Source organism: Galleria mellonella, unplaced genomic scaffold (genome assembly GCF_026898425.1).
Source record: "Galleria mellonella isolate WM207_F2 unplaced genomic scaffold, CSIRO_AGI_GalMel_v1 utg83, whole genome shotgun sequence".
Taxonomy (NCBI): Eukaryota; Metazoa; Arthropoda; class Insecta; order Lepidoptera; family Pyralidae; genus Galleria; species Galleria mellonella.
Window position 1 is genome coordinate 849,380 of NW_026442162.1, and position 26,471 is coordinate 875,850.

The 26,471-nt window shown below is 33.1% G+C and overlaps 2 protein-coding genes across 3 annotated transcripts in view; one reads left to right on the forward strand and one right to left on the reverse strand.

Moving 5' to 3' along the window:
- Nucleotides 1-52: 52 nt before the first annotated feature.
- Nucleotides 53-1,639, reverse strand: LOC113521440 (uncharacterized). The gene is made up of 5 exons (XM_052901849.1): nt 1,356-1,639; nt 1,042-1,243; nt 778-969; nt 506-601; nt 53-364 (listed from the first exon to the last, which is right to left on the reverse strand). Exons 1-5 carry the CDS (start codon nt 1,358-1,360, stop codon nt 53-55), a joined length of 807 nt encoding a protein of 268 aa, XP_052757809.1. The 5' UTR covers nt 1,361-1,639.
- Nucleotides 1,640-2,321: 682 nt separating this feature from the next.
- Nucleotides 2,322-26,471, forward strand: part of LOC113516730 (dedicator of cytokinesis protein 9) — a 55,604-nt gene continuing 31,454 nt past the window's right edge. The window contains exons 1-28 of one of the 2 annotated variants that reach the window (XM_052901861.1): nt 2,322-2,563; nt 4,277-4,396; nt 4,852-5,024; nt 9,682-9,979; nt 10,059-10,233; nt 11,040-11,247; nt 11,863-12,166; nt 12,746-12,963; nt 13,084-13,274; nt 14,142-14,386; nt 14,681-14,880; nt 15,115-15,235; nt 15,787-16,059; nt 16,737-16,853; nt 17,361-17,543; nt 18,622-18,759; nt 19,118-19,313; nt 19,586-19,656; nt 20,047-20,206; nt 21,060-21,287; nt 22,056-22,176; nt 22,261-22,404; nt 22,965-23,182; nt 23,266-23,502; nt 24,323-24,483; nt 25,190-25,310; nt 25,747-25,842; nt 26,298-26,422. In XM_052901861.1, coding sequence (XP_052757821.1) covers nt 2,516-2,563; nt 4,277-4,396; nt 4,852-5,024; nt 9,682-9,979; nt 10,059-10,233; nt 11,040-11,247; nt 11,863-12,166; nt 12,746-12,963; nt 13,084-13,274; nt 14,142-14,386; nt 14,681-14,880; nt 15,115-15,235; nt 15,787-16,059; nt 16,737-16,853; nt 17,361-17,543; nt 18,622-18,759; nt 19,118-19,313; nt 19,586-19,656; nt 20,047-20,206; nt 21,060-21,287; nt 22,056-22,176; nt 22,261-22,404; nt 22,965-23,182; nt 23,266-23,502; nt 24,323-24,483; nt 25,190-25,310; nt 25,747-25,842; nt 26,298-26,422 — 4,890 coding nt within the window. In that variant the 5' untranslated portion in view covers nt 2,322-2,515. The remainder of the gene's footprint in view (nt 2,564-4,276; nt 4,397-4,851; nt 5,025-9,681; nt 9,980-10,058; nt 10,234-11,039; nt 11,248-11,862; nt 12,167-12,745; nt 12,964-13,083; nt 13,275-14,141; nt 14,387-14,680; nt 14,881-15,114; nt 15,236-15,786; nt 16,060-16,736; nt 16,854-17,360; nt 17,544-18,621; nt 18,760-19,117; nt 19,314-19,585; nt 19,657-20,046; nt 20,207-21,059; nt 21,288-22,055; nt 22,177-22,260; nt 22,405-22,964; nt 23,183-23,265; nt 23,503-24,322; nt 24,484-25,189; nt 25,311-25,746; nt 25,843-26,297; nt 26,423-26,471) is intronic. The other variant, XM_052901862.1, reaches the window with a different exon arrangement.

Consider the following 26,471-nt stretch of genomic DNA (forward strand, 5'->3'; position numbering starts at 1 on the left):
TCCAACATTTCTTTGAGTATACCAACAGCCTGTTCTATAGAACGACTGTTGGCTAACTCTGCTTCTGCTCGTGACCTGGAAGTTGCCACCAACTGCTCCCTTGCCTCTGCAATGGACACGTGACGTCGTCGCAATCGACGCCTCCTTCTTGGTACTTCCTTCCTTCAACAAATTGAGTAATGCCCGATGGGACATTGCTCTGCATATCAATGGATGATGTTGATGGTCTTGGTGATTCTATTCTTTCTGTCACCATAATATGGGCTGATGATGTCGATGGTACTTCTATGATCTGGGTTGTACCACTGTCGGTATTTGTACCAGTATCACTAGGTCTCGATACTGCAGTAGTAAGATCATCACTCTAAATAAAAAATTATTTTATATTAGGAGGCCTTTGCACAAAGAATTATAACTTTTATGTTTGAATTATTATTATTTCATAATAGTAATTAAGCATTTACAAATATTTAAGTGCATAATATAATTATCATTAAATACGTACATTTCCTTCTAAGTCAACATTTAACCAAACTGCCTCCTCACTTCTTCCTTCACTGGTGCTGTGTTGGGAAGGATTGTAAGCAGCAGGTTGCGGTTCCTACGAAACATAAATGAATATTGTCTCAATAAAGTGACATAACTATAAAATAATATATTAAACTTCTACATGTTGGCATGGGTACATTTGAGAGATATATTTTGTTTTCAGTACTTAACATTATATCAAACAAATAAGGATATAGGTATCTGAAATAAAATACATAGAATACTTACTTCTATCAGAATTGGTTGCATTTGTACACCAGGTAATCCAGAACCATAGTCAGCTCCTAAAATGGACAGGAACTTTATATCCATTTCTGACAATTCTTCATAAATTGATGGACCTCCTCCTGTCTGACTCGAGGCATCTCTCCTCAGGCGGTTTTTTCTTTTTATTTTAGCTTTGAGGTCTACCAACCAATACTAGAAGAAAAAAATTTTATAAAAAAAAAATATAAAAAGATGTTTAAGAGAATAAACCTTATTGGAACATACCTTAGACCATTCGGGGCCAGACTTAACAGCGCCTTCACCTACAGAATTCAATACAGATGCAACTCTTAACCACATCTGTTTCGAGTGTTCTCGGGCTTGAGCAGACTTGTTGTACCCAACTGCAATTTCCCTATGATCTTTAAGAAATTCCCATAAATTTTGCAGTTGGGTATATGTAACGCGCCGTCTGCTTTGTGTTTCACTGCAATTCATATAATAATAAACATAAAAATATAAATAGACCTATAATATAACACAAGTGGCTGCTAATATACAAAGAAATTTTATTAAATTAACAATAAATAGTTACTCACGACATTATAGTTTCGAAGACCTTTATGCACAAAGGATAGCCAAATACTGAAAGTAAAGTGCTACTCCCCAATCCATTGTTCACATTTAAACACTTTAGCAAGTTTGGATTTATTCAACTTTATTTTAAAACACTTCAAATTTAAAACTTTTTTTGCCACTTGAGTGACGACGGTTTCAAATTCTTAATACTGTTTATTAACTTGTAAAGTGATTTAAACTATAAAAACACTGGGTTTTTATATCGAGTTAACAAGAATTCATAATATTTATTATATCAAAATTGGTAATTATTATGAAATTTCTTGTTCAATATTCATGAAAATTTGGTAATAATTATTTAAGTGTTTGAATGTTCGCGGTAAAGTAATATTAGGCCAGACGACCAGAGACAATTTAAGCTATTCACTCGGTGGAAAACAATTTTTAAATAGTTCACCTTTAAAGGCGTCATAGTATGAATTTAAACAATAGTGTTTAAGGTCTACTTTTGAACTGCCCTGTATAAAGATGGTTTCTTATAAGCTGATCTGTGCGCAAATACTTCGCTAATAATTAATTCGCAAAATGTGTTACGTGCCGTGATTACTTCCTAATCGCTAAATGAGTTACGCTTATTTTACAAACAAACTATTAGCTATTAAACAGCAACAGATAAATAGAATTAATTTAATTATTTCCTAAGTCGTTCTGCAATAGTAGCACCAGCCTCTAAATCTCAATCAATGTGTCAATCTTCATCTCTAATATGTTTTGTATTAGGTAGATAACTAAGTTAGTTATGTACTAATGTTGTCTCCGCCAAGGTATACGTAAAAACAAGGAATTACAGTGTATACCAATAGTATATAGTCTTCTGGCTACCATCAAAGTGTAGCAATCTTCAAATACTGGCAATACTGAGAGTGATTGTCATAAAATGTCAGTTATATGTCAGTCAGACTTCTTACAAATAGCTACCCTTCAACTGTCAAATCCAAAGCCAAAGTCCCAAACCAATAATAGTTTGACATTTTGTTTAGCTTTCTCGTTAGCAATTCGATTTTCGGCGTTTTGTATTCACTCAGCTGCAAAAATAGAAATATTTATCAAAATGTACGCAATTTTTATTCTAAAAAATATATTACAGTTTTACTTCGATCTGTAGTGTCACACGTTCAATATGCCCCCAATCAATTCCAAAACGAAAAGAAGTGGCGCAGAATACGAGGTAAATGCTTAAATAATGTTGTAAATAATTAAGTATATAAAAAATAATTATTTTTTATATTAAATAAATGCATTTGCCTACACCGCTAAATAAATCAAGTGATATATTTCGGTTTTTCTTTTTATTTTATATGTACAGAATAGGCAATGTAAATGTATTTTTTATGTATAAAATTAATAACATTATATAAAATTAGTAATATATCTTAAAAATATTAAAAGTGTATAATGTACTATTTTTCATCCATAACTTCGTCCACGAAACCATAATATATTCACTGACCGGGATAAAAAGCAACCTATGTTTTCTCTATCTCATATAGTATATGTATGTACCGAATTTTATAATGTTCAGGTCAGCTCATTAAGTCGTTAAGGTGTTAAGTGGCTTCAAATAGATAAACTCACTTTTACATTTATAATTTTAGTAAGGATTTTTTAAGGAAAAGCAGACATGAAAATCATTTACAGAAATCATATTTTAATTAATTAATGTACTTTACCTTAGCATAATGTTAATTGAAGTTAATGACTATCATATTGCTTCCAAGCCTCATTAATTAATCTTCAAAAAAAACATTTTGTTAAATAATTAGTTGGCTGTAGTGTACTAAGTAATGGTATATGTTTATTAACATTATAATAGTTATGAATTGCTTAAGATACCATATTTACATAATATTAATGTTCAATTATGTAAACAAGCTTGAAATGGCATTGAATTAGCAATATGTTTGTCTTTAGTTGTTAGACTATATGAATATTTTATGAAATACTTTTTTACTGTTGCTCATCAATAATCTATTTCATAAGTAGAATATTAATATTTGCTTTTCTTTATCCAAAGCTTACCTGGAAGAGATCACTTTTAGGGATAAGGTCACCCATTGTTTTCTCAGTATAATCTTGTAACTGTTTGTATTTGTAAGTTCACTACTGTAATCTTTCGAACAAAACAAGAGTATTTATCCATCTATCTAATCTTTATTAATATTATATATTTGAAAGTGAGTTTGTATATTTTATCTCTACCTCTTTAACACTTAACAGCTTAAGCAATTGTCATATAATTTTGTATACATGTATTGATTGGGATGGAGAAGAACATAGGCTACTAATTATTTAGGTTAATTAACATATTGCATTCATATGAAGGAAATTACCAGTAAAAACTAATAAGGTTAACTTATTCACTAATAGTATTTATGAAACTGGATAAGTTTCCCTAAGGAACATGAGATGAAATATGCAAATAGTTTTTTTTTCATACCATATTCTTCATATGGCCACATATCTTTGAAAAGAAAGGATGATAAACAGTAGTATAGTAGTAATAGTACTTTACTTTAGTTTCTTGAGAACTGTGAATATTTACAATTGGTATTTCAATTTTTTATTTACCATATTATTATCTGTAAAAAGAATACTTAATATCATCATCATCTGATGGGCTGTCTATCAGCATCCACCTAAAAGTCTCTCTTTAAGAGGAAATTAAGAATATGTATGTATAATAAATTATTTATGTTACTAACCATTTGCAATCTCAAATCAGGACTATAAAATAATTTAATACATTAAATAACTATTATTGGCCTGGTATATTTATTGAAGTTCAAAGTACATGCATGAGGTTAAGATTGTTGTTATCCTTAATGAATAAATAAATAATAGCTTTGGTTTCCCATTTCCTTATAACAATAATTATTTTCAGAACATAATTGCTAAGAAATGTACAGCATTAGACTTTGAAGATTACATCCAGGAAAATAAGACCTTACTATTAAATGATCCACTCCGAGATATTCTTCTGTATCCAACAGATGATGTGTCTGTGAGTAGAGTAATACTGATTTTCAATTTTCAAACCACTTCGAATAAAAAGAGGTTCTCATTTTGGTTATATATTTTTATTATGTTTATTACATTTTAACTGTCATTTATATACAGATTTTAATTTTTTTTTATTTAACGTCATATAAATGAATAATAATCATACAAGTATATTTCTTGGGAAGTGGGGGAAGGGGAGGAGAAAGGGATATTTAGAAAACTAACGATCCGATTGCTAGCAATATACATACCCTGTCAGGTTGACCTCCACATGATCCCATATGGACACCATTATATTTAATTTCTCATAATTTAATCAATCCAAATTGGATCAATATACGCATATGCAGTCAGTGCGGGCGGATTTACCATTCCTCTTAAATCTCTTAATGTAGGTATATTTCTTTAAAAAAAAAATACTTTATTGAAGAAGGTCTTTAATTTAATTATTTATAGAGTGTAGTCCTTCCAAGGCGCTGGAGAACAGTAACTACAGCAGTACCTGATGTGAGAACTGCCGCTACCTGCCCTTTGCTCACTCGTCAAGCTCTGCTCAGCTATGCTTCCAGTTGGAATCTTATACATTACAAGTATTCTAATTACTCTGGTTCCTATTTTAACTTGCCAAGGTAAGTCTTATTATACCTAATCACCTTCCGTCAATTCTTTGAATACAGAAATGGTTTTAATATTTAATGATATATATTAAAACAATTTTTTTATCTATATATTTTATTAGTGCTTAAAATTACTTTGCTAATAAAATATTATTTTATTCTTGTTTATGATGTCACAATTTGGTTGCATAGAATATATTAATATTACATGAAAGCGAATACGTTATTGCATAATAAATAATATAAACATATTCACAAGTATTTACTCCTATAATAGAAAGTAGGAAGTGAAACTATTATTCCAATTATTTGTAAAACAAACCATTTATTATACATATTAAAACAAATAATTTTAAAATACCTATATTATTAAGAAAACTAAGCGTACATGATAGAAAATTGCGAATTTAATACATTTATGAGGTGCACGGCAACTACTACATAAGCAAGCAATTAAAAAGATTTTTCTCTTTATTATGTATTAAAATATTTTTCATAAAATCATACTAATTATAGCAATCCGATAACCATTAGATTGTTGCACGATATGCTAAAATTATAAAAAAAAAAAACATACGAAATGCTCATTTATGTTATTATCACACTTCACATGACCATGAATATATGTATACAGTTTTTTCAACTTTGATACTGTTTTAACAAGGCCGGCGTTATGTTGTTCTAGTTATCAGATTTATGAGTCATGTCCTTGCTTATATGCAATGATGACCACAATAGTGTACATAATATATATCTATTATTACATACTTGTATTTTGCTGCACCTCATACAAGATAAACGTAATATCCAAAATTCTAAACAATAAAGATCAAGTGCAATTTCTATTTGCATAATCTTCTTTGACATGTCCATAATGTAATTAATATAATACTAGTATGTTTCATTACTTTTTACCCATATTTTGAAGTCAAAATTGCAAGCTTAGTTATGACCGAAATTACATACAAAATAACAATATATCGATACACTTTCAAATGGCAATAAAACAACTTTTTTAAAAAAAATTATCTTCACATCAATACTTTTAAAACAACTATTTAATGACAAATTTTGATTATTCGGAACAGTTCGAGGAAAACGTACCTACTTATATTTTAAGGAGAAACGGCCTATAATTTGAATACAGCATACTAAAATTCTAGGAATAATAATATTCTAAGAGTATAATTATCTACAACTGAAATTGTAAAAAAAGCCTTCTTTAGAACATCGATTCTCCTTTAATGTAGTTGATAAACATTTATCATTTTTTTTTTTCTATACCACCAATACCAGTAATATTACCTGTATTACCTGTACCAGTAATATTCATTACTTAGACGATATCAAAAAAAAATATAGCAAGACACCTGGAAAAGACAAGCACAGTCATTCGCATTCAGTGGCGAACTCTAGGGGAGGCTTATGCTGAACAACAAGATAATCTTCACGTACCGGTGTCAAACCGTTAATTAAATTATTGTAACTATATTGTAAGATTGTTAATAAAGGCTATTATTATATTATAAAGAAAGAGAGAGAAAGAGACGAAAATGTTAGATCATATCATTTTTTATCTAGTATACCTAGATATAAAATATACATATATTGAAAGTATATCGAGCAAGATATTTGTATAATTATGTAAGGATAGTGGTCGACTGCACTTAGTTCTTTCTATCTATTTAAGGAAAACGTGTTTTTATGACATTTTTAATCCTACTAACATTACAAATTTAAATATTGTTTTGACATTCTTACCAATCACACTGAATTAACACATACCTAATCTACTTTTTGTCCTTATTCATGAATGCTAGCACTACTGCAAAACAATATTATAAATACTTTTTAAATTTTGAGTTATAGTTATTTCATATTCAAAATTCATATTCATATATTCTAAATTCATAACTAACAAATGAAAATCTATTACGCAAACGTTATGGATATAGAAACATTCTCCGAATTCGGCGTATAGTATTTATTATCTCTTTAGTCGTACAAGGACCGCGCTGTTTACCAATCTATTTTAGTTGGACTAATAAAGGCGGGAAACACTAATTCACTATTTGCTTGTGATAATTCTCTAATTAGTAACTATTGTTGATCCAGCTTGTTAGATAAGAACATTGTTTGCATTTCGAGTTTCGAAACATAACTTTTTTTTTTTTATGAAGAATGCCTAACAAGCTGACGGGCCGTCAGAACCTGAAAAATATTGTAGGCATATAACCATATGTCATCCTGTTTATGATAAAATTCTAAAAATTTCATTAGTTATACTCATGTAACAAAGACTGTTATTGTTAGTCGTGAGTTAACTTTGTATAAAAGTCCATACAATTCAAACAGTTAATATTTATGTAATCATTTAATGTAACTTTGTAACTGTATACAATTTTTGAAATAATTTTTTTATAAAGATGTTTAGAGTCTAAAATGAGTAGGTACTTTAATTAGTGAGGATCCTAAAATGTTTCACATTTATACCAAAAAAAAATACAGAGAGTTTTTTATAGTAACGTTCTGAATTTATTTTTTATTTGTCATAAATACTCGCAACTCCGAAGGAGTAAAATTTTTTCCAATACTGATTCTGGATTAATATACCCATATGGTGCCTTGTCCTCCTTCTCAAAAAAAATATGTATATACATATTAATCTGTAGCAACGGCTCCTATTGTGATTTATCTAAATTTACAAAAAACTTATAACCATTTACCATTTTGCATTTTAAATATTTGATTATACTGCTTTTACTCTAATAAATATGCATTACATTTGCGCATAATTTATATTTGCGAATCGATTATCTATATGCCAAATTTTATTTAAATGCATCTCATTTATGACTCAATCTCGACAGCGACCTCAGTAATCTTAACACTAGATATAAACTTATTTACTATTCCGAAGTATCATTTAGAAAATGTTAATAGATGTTTTATGGAAATGGACATTAAATGTTATACTAACATAAGATACCGAAGGATATTTTGGATCTACCTTTTCATAATTTTTTTTATACCACTGAGGTGGCAAACAAGCATACGGCCCACCCGATGGCAAGTGGTTACCGTAGCCTATGAACACCTGCAATACCAGAGGTATTACGCGTGCGTTGCCGACCCTGAAGAAACTTCTTTACCCCCCTTTTAAAGAACCCCATGCTGTAGTCTCTTGGGATGAGTATGAACTCCCTGTCGATGGCGAGCCGTACGATAGTAGAAAGTGGCTGTGGGCATCATATTGAACAATTCCTCTGAGCATAATCCATTGTACAAGCGGTAGAACACGCAGAATGAGGCAAAATTTCTCCTAAGACTTAAGGGTTCGATACCGCTTGTAAGCCTGGGATCATCGACAATTCTCATAGCTCGTCGTTGCAACGAGTCGAAATGTTCAAACTGGTATTTAGGTGCTCCGGCCCATAAGTGACAGCAATATTCCATATGGGGCCGGATTTGTGATTTGTAGAGCATTAATCACTGATCCGGCGTGAAGTAATGCTTCGCTCTATTGAGCACACCGAGTTTTTTAGATGCCAGCTTTACCTTATCTTCGAGGTGGCCACGGAATTGTACATCACTAGAGATGTCGACATGTCAGATCCCAATGCTTTGAGAGGTGTTAAACTGTTATTAAAAACATTGAACAAAGCCTATTACACACTAAACAATTACTTGAATAAATATTGCGGGCTCTTCTCAATAGATAATAATTTTCCAAACCCTGTTTTCATAAAAAAATGACGATTTTAAAGTTCTTGTAAATAAGTCTATTTGAATAAAAAATATATTAATTTGACTCATTTATTATAAACAGTTTGAACATCTTCATAAAATTACAGTATAACAGCGTGATAAAGGATAATACTTTGGAATAATAGAGATTTGTGTCTAAGATAACTAAGCTTAAGTTTCACTTTGGCATGTAATAAGTTTCCGCATCGATTTCCGCATTGCGTCAATTCTTTTTTAAAAAGGATTGTGTTTATGCTGATCTTCTTATATTATATTTTAGCAAACAACATTTGACTGTGAAGAACTTATTTACTATCCGACTTACGCTAATAATAACTTTATGGTTGACTGAACTTCACTCACCTGTTTTCTTTGTATTTATACTGCACTAGATGTAACCTTGTCCGTGTAAATTATAAATAGTACTTACTCTATTATATTAATTCTGAATGTAGTCTACTCGTATGTATCAATTTTCATTCAAACCTGTTTAAACGTTTATGCATTATTGAGCAAGAAACCTACTACTAGAAACAGTTATAATATTAATAGATTAGAAATATTTTCCTGAACTTGAAACTAAACCATAATTAAACCATGATTTAATATAAGTTTTAAGATTACTTTAAATAATAATTGAAGACAATAAAATTCGTAGCTATGTTTGAAAACGATTTTTCGTTTTTTTGTGAGCTAAGGCAAAAAAATTTAAGGGTACGTAGGCATCATATCATCTGTTCAGGAATGAAAACCAATGCGATGTAACAGAGATATAATAGTGTATTCTGGTGCTGTTCATGTCTATAAGCGACGGCTATTACTTTCCATCAGGAGACCACTTAGCTTATTTGCCATTTTAAATAAAATATGTAAAAAACATCTGGACGTAGTCTAATCCAACCATTTACTTATATTTTAAAAGGCCTATAGACAATAAATTGCCGGAGGAAGTATACGACATTGATGCCGAAATCGAAAGCGATCATGAAGCTCAAGCCGCTAAAGTGGACATCGGTACCAAGGAGGGGTACCTGCTCAAAGGACCCGAAATCGGCTCAGATAGAATATTCAGTAATCTCGCTTCCAAATCGTTTAAAAAACGATACTGCTCAATGGTTAGGGAAGCAGACGGCACATATATTCTGGAAGTGTATAAAGACGAGAAGAAAACGGACACCAAGCTCACCATAGTCATGGATTTTTGTTCAGATGTTGTTAAAGTATGTTATATTATTTCTCTGTTATAAAAAGACATTTATTTTATCTTCCAATCGTTTATTTTTACCGTTACGCTTTTAGAATCCGAAACGTGGGCGTTTTTGTTTTGAATTGCGAATGGCCGGTGGGAAAGGATACACATTTTCAACTGATAATGATGAAGAGATGAACGAATGGATCAACGCTTTTAACGCAGCACTAAAGAAAAAACTAGATAGTCAGGAAGGTCATCAGAATGATGAAGTTTTAGATAAAGGTTTGTAGTTTTTATACAGATTAATATTTTGTACTGATTGCTATACGTCATCACAAGTCAAAGGATGATTTGTTACAAAGCCCTCTGCATGAGACCTTTTATATTATTCTGTTGATAATCCGGGAATATAAACATGGGTTTGGTATAATTTGCGATAGCTGCTTACTTTATGCATGATTATTATATATAAAAAAAAAAAGAATCAAAAAGTAAACACATAAATTTGCCAATAAAAATATTAAGTTTTAATTTACGTAGTAATTCCACGTTTATGAGTCGTTGGCTTGTAAGCGCTGTTATTTACGACCCCAGGTTCAGGGCAATTTTTTCCATTTTCTTCGATCTTTGGCATACTGAAAGTCAAAATATAAATACAAATAACTTTACTTTGAAAAGTGTTAAAAAGGATGGTACATATTATTTAAATATTGTTTACACTTTTCAGCAGAATTTAGCGTACAAAATTCATATACTTCTGCTGTGCTACGAACACAAAGAAAAACCGAATGTCACATATTTACTTATTAATAATAAGTTACACAGATTACAAATAATGGACAATTAATTGAGTCACATATTTAAGCTTTAAAATGATTAAAATATTCATTAACCGATTAAAAACATTTTTCTATTAACCACCATTTATCTTTAAATATATTTATTGTTAGTGTTTTCATTTTGTCCGTTAGTTTATTATAAATGCTTAATGTCATACAGTAGGCATTTCTGCTATACAAAGTATGATTAGTCATCGGATATATTTGATTTTCCGTAAACAACTCTTTAATACTAATTTTAAATTTCAGACGCGGATGTGTCCTTGACAGCTGAACCGCCACCTCCAACGTATGGCACGCTCAAAGGATTAGAGCATAGCATGAACCCGCTCCTGATGCGGTACTCGCGAGAGACCGACCTATCAATAGCCGTGGCTCGCAACGAGTGCCGCGTCCATATATTCAGTATGCCGTATAAACGGACACCCTCCCCTGAACCTCAGTTAGAACCATTCAAGTAAGATAGCCTTTTGTTACATATTTTTACTTTGCAGATACATAGGAAAAAATCAAATAATCTTAGAAAAGGCTTAACCGATTTGAATGCAATTTTCACTAATGCGTTGCGATTGCTCCAATTAACATTTAGGTTTATAAATAAAAAAGTTATATCAATCTAAAGAATCATATATAAAATACTGTAAAGTCACTAATCAGTTGAATTGGCTGAAACTTTTTTTAATATGTATTGTTTTTCGAAAATTGTGTCTACTCGTGCAAAGCCGAGTCGGGTCACTAGTTAACAATATGTACCTGTAATATAAAATTATTCTAAGATTTGTGAAAATTTATATTTCAATAAAAAATAATATTAGACCTTCTGTAAAACAAAAATAGGAATCGATGACCGTCGTTTACTATGTTACTTTAGTATACAAGGATATCTACTTGTATATAAATTGTGAACTATAACAAACCTGTTTCAAGAATAGTTTTTTTAACATAATCTTTTATCTAGACAAAACAGATAACACTTTTTGCATTATCTTAAAATAGATTTATAACATTTGAGAGTTTTATGAATAGGGAGAATAAACTTCAAATATATTAAAATAAAAATTTTATATTTCAGAGAACACTTTGGCCAAAGAATATTGCTCAAATGCGAAAGCTTAAAGTTTAGGTTACAAGCGCCGATAGATGGCGACAAAGAACTATTGTGCCAAGTGGAGCCTTATTTCACGCACCTTGCGCTGTACGACGCGCGAAGCGGCAAGAAACTCACAGAAAACTTTCATTTCGACCTCAACCACGGCGCGGTCAAAGATCTAGTCAAGGAGAACGAGTGTACAGACTCGTTAATAGAGAACTTTAGCTACGACGTTAAATTAGATGTTACACAGATTCCCGAAGAGTGGTACAGATCGAAAAAACAGGTGACAATGCTAACTTCCTTTTACACAAATGTCGTAAGACAAATTTTTTGAGACATGCCATTTTACCAGAGGGAGACTTTGTACAAAAGTCGATTGCTTGGGTACCTCTGTCCCATTCGTGTTTCAACCGTGAAGCAGTTGTGTTTGCATGGCTGTGTTTCGGTTGGAAGGGTGGGATATGACGTGAATTTACAGCGTACAAAGGAATAACACCTGAGTCCTCAGGAATCGCAACGCATGGGGGGTATCATGGGCGAAACAGTATACTCTTAAGCTTGATTGATTAACTTACTTATAAAAGTCGTCGGATTGGGTACCTCTTTCCCATTCGTGTTTGTACCATGAAGCAGTTATGTGTACCATGAACAGTGAAATTACAGGATATAACACTAATATAGTCCACAGAAATGGCAACGTATGAGGGATATCATAGGCGACTTCATATACTCTGTTATGTCCATGGTACTGTTCAAATCTATAGGCAACGGTTACCACTTTCCATCAGGTGGGCAGTCGGCTTGTTTGTCATTTGTCAAAAAATTGTTTAAAAAATCAACAATTATTTCTTCTCGTTTGCAGGTCGTGTTGTCGATCAACAACCCTCATCCAGATTTATTCCTAGTAGTGAAAATCGACAAAATACTCCAAGGCCACGTGAACCAAGTACTCGAACCCTACCTCAAAGCTACCAAGGACCCTCGCTTAGGTCTCAAAGTTCACAAAACTGTGCAAGCATACGCCAACCGTGTCGGGAGTTACAGAATGCCATTTGCTTGGGCAGCCAAACCTTTATTTAGGTATGTTTATAATGTCTCATAAGAAGTGTATGTGTATTAAAGTAAATATGATATTTAGAATACATAATATTAATATTTTTATATATTTTGAATAAATGACAATTTTTACCTGTTTTGCAGGTTATACAGTAATGACTTGGACACAACTCCCGAATTTCCCGCCATTTACAGACAAGAACCAAATAAAATGTCTGATGATGATCTCATTAAAATATTATCTGACTTTCGTAAACCGGAAAAGTTGTCCAAACTAACGACAATACCTGGCTGGCTTAGTATTAATATACATCAGAGCAATGAACAGATATCAAGTAAGTATATCTTCCACCGTGCGTTTTTCAAGGCACTTTCTTCCACGCACAACCATTCTTTGGAGTCGACTTCCAGCAGCAGTATATCCGAACCGATACGACAACATAATCGAGAAAAAAGTATGTTCCTTTTTAAAAGGCCGGCAGCACGCCTGTAATGCCGCATGTGTTGTGGGTGGTCATGGGCGGCGGTAGTCACTTACCATCAGGTGAGCCGCATGCTCGTTTGTCCCCTGTGTTGTAAAAAAAAGGAAGTTATATTTTACTTTTGCTCTCTGATAAACCAAACAAACACCATATCACATATGAATTTAACATTATTTGTCATCTTGAAACTCAACAACTCAACTCAACTTGATATGTACAAAAATAATAAAAAAAAAAACTAAATTATGTATCATTAGCGTAGCCACAGTGGAGCACTTGAGAGTGTTTACTGCATTTATTTATGCATAAATGCATAGTACAAAAATAATAAAAAAAAAACTAAATTATGTATCATTAGCGTAGCCACAATGGAGCACTTGAGAGTGTTTACTGCATTTATTTATGCATAAATACATAGTAGAATTATATGTACATTTGGCGGACTTAACACCGGATTGTGTTCTCTACCAGTCAACCATTGGCCAAACCGAGAAATAAGTAGGCGGTGAATATATTATTGAATAGAGGAATGGATTTATTAATTTTTATCACCGTTTCTTGTTTGAATTAAAATCCCGGATCAGAAGTATCTTACATGTTAATCTACGATTTTGTTTATCCGATATTGTATACCAAAATTCAAATACATTACATCCAACCATTTATATACGATTAAGTAACAAATATTCTACATTTTTATAAACTCATGTTTAATTACAGATTGTATGACGAGTGCCTACGCTGCGTTGAAACCTTTTCCTCTTCCACCTACATCGCCGCTCACATTAGAGCTTGCAACGCTAAACGTGGAACCGGAACAGCCATATGCTGCGTTCATACACCACCTGTACGTGCGGCCTTTGGCTCTCAACTTCGAGTCGCAAAAAATGTTCGCAAGGGCAAGGAACATAGCATGCTCAGTCGAACTTAGAGACAGTGATACGGGAGATAATAAACCATTACAGGTAAGATCGATTGGATATTTAACATTTTATCTTATGCATTTATTACGCTTATAATAAGCGTAGCGTAGTTTTGTTAGGAAATGTATATACCTACATATTTCAATGTTGTATTTTTTTAATGTAGATGCTAAGTTTTTTTTTTTTTTATTTCTGTCTTTCGCAAACAACTCAGTTTTGTGTTACAATGAAAATGAAATTATAATTCGGCGACATGAGAGAGATATTGATAAATTATGTATCAATTTCACTTCTGTCAAAACGACCCTTTATATCTATATAATAACCAATTTTCAGGTAGTGTACGGTCGTATGGGCATGACAACACAGTATCGCTGTTCTGTACTCCACCATAATGCCAGCCCGATTTGGAGTGATGAAGCGAAAATCCGTCTACCAGCGACGATAACGCCGCAGCATCACTTGCTATTCACATTTTATCATATCTCTTGTGATCTTACCAAAAAGAATGATGCCAATGTAGAAACGTGTATAGGGTAAGTATAAGTTGTTTTTATATTATATTAATAAAGAAAAGTAAAAAGAATCGATCAGTTTATCACATGTTGTAATCTATTATACATATTTCTTTTTAAAAGAAAAAAATATTTAATCATAAAATTATTAGTATTAAATAATGACTACACCTATAATATATTATACATATCTCATTATGTATAATATATAATAGGTGTAGTCATTCTATAACAAAAAAAAAAATTTTTCGACAGATATGCTTGGGTTCCTTTATTGAAGAATGATAAGCTAGTTGAGGAAATAATTAATTTGCCTATCGCTACTCATTTGCCTTCTGGATATCTTTCCATTCAACCGCTTGGACTTGGCAAAGGGGTGAGTTTTGAACACATTTCTCATTATAAAAAAAAAAATCTCAATGTAACAAATTTCAATATAATCATTTCATTGCTCCATTGCTGTGAATTCCTTTGTGGTCGGTAAACACGACCGCAAAGTACCCGTTTTATGTTGTAAATGGACCATTTAACGATCGAAATTTTCTGATTGTCTTGTGTCTAATTAATTATAAAAATTTTAAAAGTTAATTTTACTCTACGTCAATACATTTACAATAAAATTCAGACATGTAGTTACTATTTACCTGGCATCGCATCGCGTTATGCCCCAATCGTGAATTTAAAATATGCCTTATATCTAACTGTTAGTGTTCTCAATTACATGCAGTCGGTAAAAAATTAAACAGGATTATCTTAATTGGTGGATCTGGACCGTTCCTTATAGCAGTCTATAGGGGAAGCTTATGTTCAGCAGTGGACAGATAAGGGCTAAAATGACGATGATCTCAATTGTTCTCACTGATATATATTTCTTTTCCAAACATATTTGTTTTCTTATATGCATTTTGTTATTTATTTATGCCACAGAACACAGGCCCAGAAGTAGTGTGGGTGGAAGGAGAGAAGCAACTATTCCGTTGTCAATTAGTCCTAGATTCGACCGTAGTGACCCGGGACATGCATCTACACAATCTGTTCGCTCAGATTGAGAGACTAATACGATGCAACTCGCCGGGTACCTCCCCATCACCACCGCCATGGAACGATGTATGTAATGCATTAAAAGCCGCGCACGCGATCAGACTGAGCTCATTGATTGCGTTCCTGCCCACTATATTGAACCAGTTGTTTGAATTGATGGTAAGTACACTTCATTCATTCACTTTTAATATTTTAGTGTGATTGCAGTACTATACAAAAAGGCCTCGTGGCCAACGTTATCGTCAGTAGCCACAATATTTTGAGATGGAAAATCGAACGATTTACATATATTTTCATATATTTATTTGTTTAAAATTTATTGACCAATACAATGTACAAAAGATGGACTTAATTCAATAAGCATTCTCTACCTGTTAACTTTTAGATTATGCAAAGATACACGACGATTTAAATAACTAAATTTCTTTATATTTTTATTTTTATTTCATGACTTCTTTATTCTAATTTTTACATTGACACTGTATGTTATATAAAATAACAATTAGAAAAAATAATCAATTATATTTATGTGTCAATGAACTATTTACAGAATGAATTTTGTTCTATTTATCCAATGATCTCGGAATGTCTCAAATTTTTTTTAATACTGTACAATGTCTGGACCCAAAATGAAACATCTTTTTTCCATGCACGTTCAGGATATTGTTACGAAAAAATGAAAAAAGTCTACTTACAATTGCATATATATATTTAGTAAAATATATTTAAATAATGGAGTGATATTTAAATTGTGCGATGCTGTGTTGTGTAACTTTATAAATATTTTGTTGATGGACTAATTACAACTTTTGGTAACATATTAAAATGTATTTCAGACTTTTGAAAAAAATTACACTCAAGACATGGGCTATCAAATAGTGAAGTTAATAGTGCATTTCGTTCACATGATACACGATTATGGACGAAAGGATTTACTCGATAGCTACGTCAAGGTAACTGACCTCATTTTCGTATATTTATAGTTTAAATGATTCACAGTATACAGATTGTCAAATTATTAAAAAGAATACTTAGTTGCATATTCTAGAAAGATTAATTTACAACAATATTTTTTATCCTATTATTATAATAAATGCGAAATTTGTTGTTGATAAGTTGGATGTTTGTTACTCTTTCACGCATTTGAATGAAATTTGGTACACAGATAAGTTACATTCTAACTTAGTGCATAGGATACTCTATATATGAATTCATGCGGGTGGAACTGCTGGATACAGCTAGCACTCAAACAAAATGATATAATGTAAAATTTAGTAATAATTAAGAATTTCAATATGACAACTATTCCCGAATGGTGTTATTTTTTTATGGTATACCCTCCATATAATAAAGAAATTACAGATAGAAAAAATAATAATAATTAATATAATAGTTTATTAAAAATTATTAAATGCAACACTTTTTTGTTTTATTTTCCATTGACTTTTTATTTTTTACAGTATGTCTTCAACTGCGTAGAGTTCAAACTTCACACAGTGTTAACTGCTCCACTTCACTTGTTTGTTGATCCGAACCAACAGGATTTCTTATTGGGTCACAAATTTATGCAGTATTCTGGATTCTTCTTTGATATTATTATAAAAAGCATGGCTCAATACCTAATCAACACTGGTAGAATAAAGGTAAGATTTTAATATAACATTTATATAATACAGTCATTGGAAAAAAAAATCTTAAAAAAATTATATTGCATATTACGCGAATAAGAAGTAATAACTTTAAATAGGATTTATTAATATTTAATAAGTGACTTTAATAGACAATACTATATATAATGTACTATATATGTATGTAATTTATTCATTTCAATATAATCGTTTACTATGTATTAGTAGGTAAGTATATCAGCAACCTGATGATGGGACATTTTTTTAACTAGTTACTACATGTATTATTTATTATAAATGTCCGTATGAAAAATTACTTTCAAATTGCATCACGCGTAAACTTTCTAGCAATGAAAGTCTCGATGATCTGTGAAATACCTTGAAATTATAGTTCTTATAAAATCTTTTATATTTATAGTATTGTAACTATAGTATGGTATTATACGCGCCATACGAGTAATCTGATCAGCGCAGAACAACTAGTTCGCAAAGCTCATGTTTTCGCCAGAGAAACCTTTTTTTTTACTTGTACAAAATAGCAATGGCAGATGTGTCCCTTTCTATGTTTCTACGCAATATAGCAGTTGTCGTATGGCTGTCTGTTTTTTTAAAGGGTGTGAAAAGCAAACAGTTACTAAAACACAACGTATGCGTTGAATAAAACATTTGGTCTTGAGAAAGTATCTTATTTATGATTACTAGATTACTTAAAGTTACTATAAAATAACTGTATAGAGTTACTACTGTACTAATACAAAATACTAAATAATACTTTGTACAAAAGTCGATTGCTTGGGTACCTCTGTTCCATTCGTGTTGTACTGTGGTACTGCTCATGCCTATAGGCGACCGTTATCACTTTCCATCAGAAAAATAGTTATTAAAACCGTGCATTAAATGAAACATTTGATCTTGATGTATAAATTTTAAGTTGTATAATGTAAAAAACTATATAAGTATACAGTTATTTTACAGCAACTTTAAATAATTATTAACTGCACTGTGCTCAATGCGCAGAATATTACTAGACCTATAACCTTTCGCAGATTGAAATGTGTTTTAAACTACCTATTTTTAAGGTTTATGTTTTTAGATGTCAAGACATGAAAGGTTTCATTGTGATCTTCTGGATAATATTGATAAGTTAGTCACCACGGTGGAACCATCTTACATTTTACAACAGCCAATGCAAACCCATATATTCAACAAGAACCTCGCTGTTTTTCTTAAGGTATTTCAACAGTTTATTAATGTATGAGACTATTTTGAAAAAAAAAATGTGTATTAAGATTTCTTTAGGTTGACAATGTACACGTGATGATCCTAGTGTTGCAGGTGTTCATGAGCTACAGTGAACATTTACTATCAGATGGGCTGTATGCTTTTTGCCACCTTCATGATATATAAATAATTTATTAAGTTATTATATATATTAGAACTTAAAACGGAGAAGACCTAACGAAAGATAGTTATAAGGTCCATCTAGTCACTTGGATGAGTGGCGGTCTTCCATCGTACGTTTTTTAAGACATCGATACGACATCTTATTCCTTTAAATTTAACATAGTCACGTATACTTTTCGTTTCAGTCGTGTCTATCGTTTATGGATCGAGGATTTTTGTTCCGGCAAATAAAGAAGTATTTGGATAAATTTAAGGCATGCGATCCAAAGGCATTATTTGACTTCAAATTTACTTTTCTCCAAACGATATGTTCTCATGAACATTTTGTCCCATTCAACTTGCCTTTACAAGCAAACAAATTGTCTAAGGATTATGATGAAGGTTAGTATGATTTATATCTATAGTTTTTTCATATTAAAGAGAAAAATTACAGTTTTAATCGCAAATGATACCTAAGGAACCGTATAGTTCACCATATACATTAGGAGATCCTATCAGTGTTACATTACACTACTACTACAACTAAAATAGGAAACCACTATTACGTATTTTTTTACATATTTCTTGAATTATTAAAATAAATATTTTACAATATAAATATGTATCAAAAATTATCAATCTTATGTTTAAATAAATGAATATTCTGTTAATAGATCCCGCTAAATTGATGTTGACCGAAGACTTCATTATGAGGCACTTTCTCGCTGGAGTTTTACTAAAACATGTAAGATTATTTATTTATGCTCAAAAAAAAATTGAATACAAACTACATTAATTAACTACATTCTATTACAGTTACTATATACTATTCTTCTACTACGACTACATTGATTAAAATCTTATCAGCCTATTTTAATATTATTAACATGTTATTCTTATAGTAAAGTGCGCATATAAGTGTTTAGTTAGTACGCGCTAATGCTTAAACCCATGTTTGGACACAAACACAGCATTCACTCACGCATACACTCGTGTGTCTGCCCTTATACACGAGACACTATATTTTTAATTTTTTTTTTTTCGTTGGTAATTTAAAAAATATTAGCTCCGTAGATATACCGATCGCGTAGTTGTGTCGCGTGTCTTAGCATTGATATAGACACATGTGGGCTAGGTGGAGCAGTCGCTGCGCGAGGCACCGCAGAAGCGGCGCGGCGCGCTGGGCGTGCTGCGCGCGCTGCTCACCAAGCACGAGCACGACGACCGCTACCGCACGCGGCAGGCGCGCGCGCGCCTCGCGCAGCTCTACGCGCCCTGGCTCACCGTCGTGCTCGGTCCGTATACCCGCCGCTGGCAGTTAACAGCGTGACCAACTACACTCTTATCAAAGTCTTATAAAAAAAAACTCTTACAAAAAAATCTCCCACTCTTATAAAAAATCTTCTTACGTTATTATATATATTCTTTATGTTTTTTATACTACTGAGGTGGCAAACAAGCATACGGTCCACCTGATGGTAAGCGGTTGGTTGCACTTAAACAATACATACAATGATTAGTTTAACAACTTGTTAGCAAGGTAGGGCTTTTCTCTGAAAGAGATCTCTTCCAGCCAACCCAGTGTAGTTAGAGAGAAAATAATTTGGGTAATCCATTGCAGGGAAGGCACTGGTAAAAATAATGTAAATACAACAAACACAAATTGTGAATAATTAAATAAATAAATAAGTAAATAGATAAATATATATACATGTCTATAAGTGCATAGAATTATCATGTACTATTGATTAAAAGGTGTGATTTCAGTCTTCTCATGAAGGAAGTAATAGAAGGACTATCCCGTATGTCAGCAGGGATATTACTGTATAGTTATACATTGCCGCTGTTGTCTTTACATTCTATGTCAAAATTAAGTAGCTGAGATATGACTAGGTTAAATTGTCATTGAATTTTATTACAGTACTTAATGCAATACTGAATGAGACTGTATGTATTTTATTACTACTGTGATGTCTCTATTGCCATGAAATCTTACTCGAAAGTTACTTATTAATCTTTCCTTTAGTAGTTTTTAATAGTACAAAATTTCGAAACCATCTAAATAATACATTTCAAATTAATACATACACGTAAGTAGAAGATCAATGAAGAAGAAGAAGGAAGTTTATTATAAATCTTTACTTGCAGACAACGCCCATCGCCTAATAACAAAAAATCTCGCTAGTCCGGTATTAGAAAATGGGCATGACAAACTGGACGGTGACGGAACGGCATGTCTGGCTGTCACGGCGAAAGAAGTGACGTCAGCGAGCAGTACGCCGCGACGGAACCGGCTCACGTTGCACTTCGACCACACGCCCGCCCGGAACTCTGCGCATTTTAAAGAACCACCGAATATAAATATGTATGGCAAAGGTAAGTTCATAATCTGTTGATGTTTGTCTCTTGGTTTTGGCCTGACTTGTGAATGTTAATTTAAATTCGTTTTGTTTTTCTATGTAAACTTGTAAGTTGTCAATGACCTCCTTTGATGTCTTCCTTAAAGTGATCGCACTCTTTTCCGCGCCGAACGAGATGAAGTTACTTAAAATACATCAGTATATTAGGTAGCAAATTTGACAAGAATTTTATTGTCATTATTTATATCTATATAACCATTTTATTATCCTAGGCGAATTTTTAGATAGTAGTATCAATGTATTTATATGTATGTATGTGTATTTATAGTAATATTTCTCATGGAAAGTGGCAATTCTTTTTTGAATGAATAATTTAATATAAAAGAATATAAATAAAGGTGGCAACACAGTTGAAATAACAGATAATGAAGGAGCATGTTCCCCTATTACCGCGCTTTTTGATGAAATAATCTGAATTCGTCTGGATATCTTTATAAATTCTTTTGACAATTCCGATTCGGTGCGCATAAGTATCCAAGATATCAGCTTATTGTAAGTTTTTTGACTTAGACTATTTTACTTTTTTCGATGCGATCGGTGTAGATCAGTGTGTGATCATCTTTAATCCCAAGGAGAATTAGTAAAATATTAAAAAGCCCTTAGTATATCTGCATACATACATTTTTCTTTTTGTCAATTATCTTTTTTTTCACACACAAGGATTCTCATTTTTAATTACACTTTTTATAAATTTACGTCTATACACTTGCACTTATGTTTATAGATCATACAAACAATGTATCTCAAAGCTCACTAGAGTCAGTCTCGACAATGTCCGGTGGGGACTCGCTACCTAGGAATATAGGGCGGCTGGACTTGAGCGAAATTGGTGATCAAGTCAACAGGTAATACACGCCCCATCCGAACTAAATTTGATCCAACGATATTCACATTAAGTTTCATTATTGTATGATTTGTGTGTGTCCCAGATTCGGTGTTATGTCCGCTGAGGAGGTACGAGATGTGCTTTTGTGTTTCCTGTTTGTGTTGAAATACTTAGACGAGGAAAGACTCGTAGAATGGTGGAAGACTCACACGCAAGCGCAACAACAGTCTTTCTTTAATGTTTTAGAGTAAGTGTACGGAAATGGGTTTCTTATGTTATTACTGTATATAAATAATTATATTATATTATTGACTAGTACGGCTGACTAAGTACGTATCCCAGATTGGTTTGTTGTGTCCCAGAAGTGTTTGTTGACTGTTGTCGGTGTATTAAATGTAATGCTTTACCACGCATTTAGTCTAGTTATTTTTTAATTTGGCAGGTATTAACTTTCTGCCATCTTGCGCGTTTTATTAATGGTATCTTCAACCATATGAGAATATATTTATATATCGGAATTTGAAATTTATACGTTTTTCGTGTCAGTCAAAAATTATTTATGATAAATACCAGAAATACTAGTTAAAGCTATTTTGCCTATTGTTAGTGTTATGGTAGATATAAAACTATATTCTTATATTTACTTAATAAAATCTTAAAGTTGTTTAATAAAAAACTCTTCCACTGCTGAACTGAACTTCTGAAACAAATGGAAAAACTATAGCCCCTTTTGAGGTCGTCTCTCAACTTTATGTTAGAAAATTTATCAAGAATGTTATTCAAATTTGCTTCTATATTTAATTTTAGAATATGCGCAGAACAGTTTCAATATGTGGGTAGAAAGAAAATCTTGGCGGAACTAAAAACTGTGACGCCTGAAGCTAGCGAAAAACCGAAACCTATCAAAGCTCGCACGTTACCAGCTAGGATGAGTCCACCCGACTTCTCCAAGGAACCACCCATTATGGTGGAGAAGAACAACACAGTTAATAGAGAGAACTTGGTGACACCTACTGTTACAACAGGTATAGATATTCATTATAACTATTCTGTTACAATCGGTAGTGAACTACTAGACAAATTTTAATAAAAAAAATAATGTTTTCAGAACTAGAAGCAATAGCAGAACATACTATACTGTCTGCGGCTTGCCTAGCCACAGAAGTCGGTCTGATCATTATTGACCGCACATGTCTTTTCATGAAGAATTTGGGCGCAGCCGACGGTGTAGCCGCCAAGCCTTACCTTAAATTGTTACAGTATCCACAGAGCGAAACTCTGTACAAGCATCTATTTGCTGCACTCCGAGCCTATATAAATCAGTTTTCTAATACACTTTTTGAAGGTATGTATTTTATTTTTACAATACTAGAGTTACTATTATCACAATCTTATTTACAATTAGCTTTCAACTATCGATTATGTTTAGATAGAAGAATCACCACAAATGGATGGCGCGGTTAATCCCGTCGTTTTATCAAATTCCATAAGAATCTAGATATTCTATAAGTACTAGGATAGCAGAATCATCCAGGTGATATCAGTTACATTTATACATAGTTCCATTGTGTCCTACTCTCATGGAAATTCCTTTTTCAAACTATGTAGGACGATTTACGTGCGATTTTCCGCAATGTGAAGTAGTATGTCGTGTGTTTAACTGCGGGGTTTTTTTTTTATGAGTAAAAATGGAATGGCTGCTCCGTCTGCGCTAACGGTATACGCTGGTGGGGCAACTAGTGAGGGATGATAGGTGAGAATGAAATAGGTCAGTTAGCCCATAATGATGAATTCTTTAGGAATTAAAAGGTCGATGGACCGTTTGTAAGGTCGAAGGGTCCGAATTTGTCGTCAAAAGGTATTAAAAATTAAAAGGCAAATTTGTTTCTAAATTATATCCGTCTTCTAATAGGTCTTTTGTCCAAGTCCTTTTGTTTTGTCTCAAGCTGTCAGTTTTTAATTGTAGAATGTCTTAGTGGCCAACGAGAAAACTGGTCAAAGAGGCCGCAACAGGAATTAACCAAAATAGATTTCAGGGGGAACCGCGTGGAGGTCGACCTAGTTGGGTATATTGCTAGCAATGTGATTCTCAATCTCCATTACTAACAATCCCTTTCCCTCCTTTAACTGCGGGATAAGCTTATGTTGTTACGGTATGTGCGCAGGCGGCAGTGCTGTGTGCGCGGGCGTTGTAAGCGCAGTAGTCCGGCTGTGCGCGGCCCGCGCGGCGCCGCTGCGGCGCGAGGCGGCCGCCGCGCTCTACCTGCTCATGCGCGCCAACTTCCAGCATGCCGCGCGCGCCGCCCTCACCAGGGTCCATCTGCAGGTACGTACTGCTGCCCGTACTCTTACTGTACAGCGCGGACCTCACTAGACTCCACCTGCAGGTACCAACTGCACGCACTACTGTACAGCGCGGCTTTCACCAGGCTCCACCTATAGGTACCAACTGCACACACTACTGTACAGCGCGGCTTTCACCAGGCTCCACCTACAGGTACTAACTGCACGCACTACTGTACAGCGCAGCCTTTACCAGGTTCCACCTGTAGATACTTGCTACACGCACTGCTGTACACCGCGGCTTTCACCAGGCTCCACCTGCAGGTACCAACTACATGCACTACTGTACAACGCGGTTCTCACCAGGCTCCATCTGCAGGTACATACTGCTGCCTGTACTACTGTACAACGCGGCCTTTACCAGGTGATACTCCACCTACTGATACTTGCTACACGCACTACTGTACGACCTACACTAGACTCCATCTACCGGTAGGTTAATTTCAACTTAAAGAACAAATAATGAATGTACCAGTTCAGATAAGTATTTATTTAGATCCTTGATGTCCAGAGATACAGATCAATTTGGGCAAGTAAACACCATTTAGTAACGAACATTCAAATTGTCTTTATAAATTTTTACTTTTTTAGTAGTTCCTAATTAATAGCATACAGAAACAAAGTAACTGTAATAATTAGTTTTGCTGTATGTTTTGGCTACTGTACACTATTATTGTTATGCTACGCAGGTCATTATAGCTGTTTCGAAATTATTGGATGACTCGACGGCGCTCAACTGCAAGCGTTTCCAAGAATCTCTCTCTGTGATCAACTGCTTCGCTACTGGCGACAAAGCTATGAAAGGAACAGGTTTGTTACAATCTCTATATTTATAATATGGTATGTTTAATATCAGAATTGTCATTAATAACTGAAATAACAAACAAGATGGAAGTGATAATTCGCAAATACGAATACCTGACTATATTTTTTTTGCAATCCAGCATAGTTTTGAAAATTGTCGTTTAAATCGCACCATTGTGTAATTAACGGGCGCGCATAAAATATGCGGACATTTATTTTATGCTATTTATACTTAGCCTATAAAAATCCTACAAAAATAAATCTGACCACACGGGTTATATAAAATCCATTACACCATTTAGAATATGCGTTGTGCTGATAAATGATAATCTATAATAATCCTAGTGTAATCTATTTCAAGAGATAATTATATAAATGATAAATTGTTTTTATCAGAGAATGTTGTTCATCATATTTATCATAAAAAAATCTTTTTATATAGGTTTATCAAGTGAAGTGGCAGAGTTGATGCGACGTGTACGGACTGTGGTGGGCGCTCGAGCTCGCCTCGCAGGCGTCGGTGGCTCGGGTGGATCTGGTAAGTCATTCTTGTATTTATTATCAGCAATATTCGAATATTTTCTTAATAATAGATAAGTAAGTATTATTGTTCACATTCTATAAGAACTTGAGTAAATGATATTCTAAATAACAATGCATACTAGTGCATCTCCAGTCGACGATTGCCACTATCCATCAGATGATCCAAACTTATTTAGTTCTATTAGAATATTTATTAAAGTATATCTATCGGTTTTATATTATTCTTAAATTGATATCTTAATAACCTTTTCTTTATAAAGCCTGTAATTCCAAATTGGACTCTGTAATGTTTTTATGAAAATATATATAAAAAAAAAAATAAAAAAAATAAAATAAAATAATAAAGAATTCAAGGCTCCATTTATGAAGAGTAGAACCTTGTACATACATGCCACTTCTATCTTCGTACTCTGTGTATATATGTATTACTAATATATAATTTATTTGCAGGCGGAGTACACTTAGCTGAGCTGCAGCACGCGTTGGCGGCGTCCTGTCGCGCGACGCCGCGGCTGCGACATGCGTGGCTCGCGACCCTCGCCGACCATAATGCGAGGCAGGGAGATCACGACGAGGTATTGTAATCTTACCAAACTATCAGTTACTAATAGTATTAATTCACCT

Bases quoted from the DNA above. Each gene is read 5' to 3' on its own strand.
- LOC113521440 (XM_052901849.1), bottom strand. The intron at 602-777 runs GTAAGTATTCTA...TATGTTTCGTAG, and splicing joins TGCAACCAATTCTGATAGAA to GAACCGCAACCTGCTGCTTA. The intron at 365-505 runs GTACGTATTTAA...TTTTTTATTTAG, and splicing joins ATGTTGACTTAGAAGGAAAT to AGTGATGATCTTACTACTGC.